Source organism: Suricata suricatta, chromosome 2, assembly GCF_006229205.1.
Source record: "Suricata suricatta isolate VVHF042 chromosome 2, meerkat_22Aug2017_6uvM2_HiC, whole genome shotgun sequence".
NCBI lineage: Eukaryota > Metazoa > Chordata > Mammalia > Carnivora > Herpestidae > Suricata > Suricata suricatta.
In genome coordinates, this window is record NC_043701.1 from 348,600 (window position 1) to 350,943 (window position 2,344).

Consider the following 2,344-nt stretch of genomic DNA (forward strand, 5'->3'; position numbering starts at 1 on the left):
TTAGCTGTTACAGAGGAAAAGGTTTGAGACTTGCTATTTTATATATTTACAACAATGTAATTTGGTGAAGAGTAAGAAAAGGAAAACCACTTCTACCCTTGCTTGATTTAGTGTCCTTGCCCAAAGTTGACTGTTCTGGACCCTAAAGCAATGTTTCTGATACGAGATATATTTACATATCTCCATGGCCGCACACACACACATATGCACACATAATTTACATTTGGAACCTGAAGATAAGGGCAGCAGGGAGGTATTGTTTATTCACTCAGTGCCTGCTCTGCCAGGCAGCGTGCCTGCCTGGAGACATAACGATGAACATAATAAATACGGGTGTTGTCCTCATGGAACTGAAAACCTAACTGAATTATTAATCAGACTTTGGCAAAGCCATCAATGCATGCAAATGCTTCCCCTTCCCCAAAAGCTCCAGTTCGCAGCAAGTCTTTGGTTCGTGGCATCTAATGGGGCAGCGATGGCAGTTTATCCTTCAGTTCGCAGTCGTCTTGTCTTTAGGGCTTTTCCTCTTCTATCTGCACAGCAAAGTGGTCTACTGAATGGCAAGGTTTTGTCCTGAAGATACCAGGCTTTGTCCCTGCAGCTGCATAGTTGTCAAGTTATTAGTCCAGAATCCTTGCCATATGGCAGGGAAGAACTTGTCACATGAGGAACACATTAAATCAAAGGCTTAAAAACATGTAGGTATGCTCTATTTCTCATCACTGAAGTCACTGCCCTTCCTGAGGATGATCAAGGTCGCCAGTCACAAAGATATGAAGAGGAGGAGGAGGAGGAGGAGGAGGTGAAGGAGGAGGTGGAGGAGGAGGAGGAGGAGGAGGAGGAGGAGGAGGAGGAGGAGGAGGAGGAAGAAGAAGAAGAAGAAGAAGAAGAAGAGGAGGAGGAAAAAAATTAGCTCTATTGCTATAGATGGAATTAAAATTTCCTTGGAACTCATTATGCTCAAAAACGCCTAATTGGGAACTACCCTGGTTGAGTTTACTGGAAAATAAAGTAACCAAGGGCTGTGATTTCTTCTCAGGAATCACAAGTGGGGTCTAAATGAGTACTTTCAGCAGGGAGTCTGGGGACGCCTGGGTGGATCAGTCTGAAGTCTTGATTTGGGCTCAGGTCAATCCCAGGGTCGTGGGATTGAGCCCCGCGTCCAGCATTGCACTGACCATGGAGCCTACTTAAGATTTTTCTCTCTTCTGCTTCTCTCTCTCTCTCTCTCTGTTAATCAACAGGGAGTCTGCAGGGATGTCATCTTTCAAGGAAGCTACAAAGCATTCTACTTAGCACAAACGCTAGGGGGCAAAGGGGTGGGGCTCAGTCCGTTAACCACTTCGTCTTGCCTTCCGCTCAGGTCGTGATCTCAAGGTTTGGGAGATGGAGCCCTGGGGCGGACTCTGCACTGACAGTGCGCAGCCAGCTTGTGATTCTCTCCCTCTCTCCCTCTGCCCTTCCTCGGCTCACGTGCACTCCCTCAAAATAAATAAATAAACTTAAGAAAATAAAAAGGAGTGCAAGTGCTGGATTCACCTCGGGCACATATTCAAGCCAAAACTCTGCATTTTATACATACAAAAGCAGATCTACCCTGTTGCATTTTTCACTTCTCTAGAACAGCTGGGAGATATCCGGGGCTGTGGCGTTACCAGCACAACAGAATGTCATCTATCAAAACCACTATGGAGAGCGCTTCGGCTTAACCTTAGGAACTTCCTAAAGCGGGCAAGCGTAACACACAACGCTGGAACGTGCACTTCTCATTCCACAGGAGCCTTCCAGGTAGCTCGCCCCAAGGTGACGCTGCCACCCAGCCCCGGCCGGGCCACACCCTCCTCGCGCGGTCACGTCACGGGCAGGCCCCGCCCGCTCCCGCTTCACAGGGCTGCCTGCCCGCCCCTGCGTAAGCGGAAGCAAGTAGGCACGCTCATACAGCGCAGGTACGTGCCCCGGACTCAGGGCCGCGTTCTGCCGCCACAGTGGCCCCCCCCCCCCCCCCCGCACGTGACGGCGTGCCTCGCCGCTTCAGCGGCGCCCCGCACACCCCATACGGTGTTTTCCACGCCAGCCCCGCCCCCGCGATGAGGTAGCAGCCCGGCCCCGCCCACACATCGTGAGTATCTGGCTCCGGTCCAGGGCCTCGCCCGGCCGCCTCAGTGGCGCCCAACCCGCGCGATGAAGTTCACGTTCACGCCGCCCACTCCAGGCTCAGGTGGTGCCCGCGCGATGGCGTCACCCATCAGCCCCCGCCCACCCCGCGTGGTGACCCAGGGCCGCGCCCGGCCGCCGCCCCGCCCAACTTGCGTGCTTGCGTCGTACGCCGCCCGCGGGCGGAAGC

At 53.0% G+C, this 2,344-nt stretch overlaps 1 protein-coding gene across 1 annotated transcript in view; it reads left to right on the top strand.

The window, feature by feature from the left end:
• The first annotated feature begins 2,181 nt into the window (after positions 1–2,181).
• ESYT2 (extended synaptotagmin 2) overlaps positions 2,182–2,344 on the top strand; it is an 85,848-nt gene continuing 85,685 nt past the window's right edge. The window contains exon 1 of the mRNA XM_029954218.1: positions 2,182–2,321. Within this exon, the coding sequence (XP_029810078.1) occupies positions 2,182–2,321 (140 nt within the window). The remainder of the gene's footprint in view (positions 2,322–2,344) is intronic.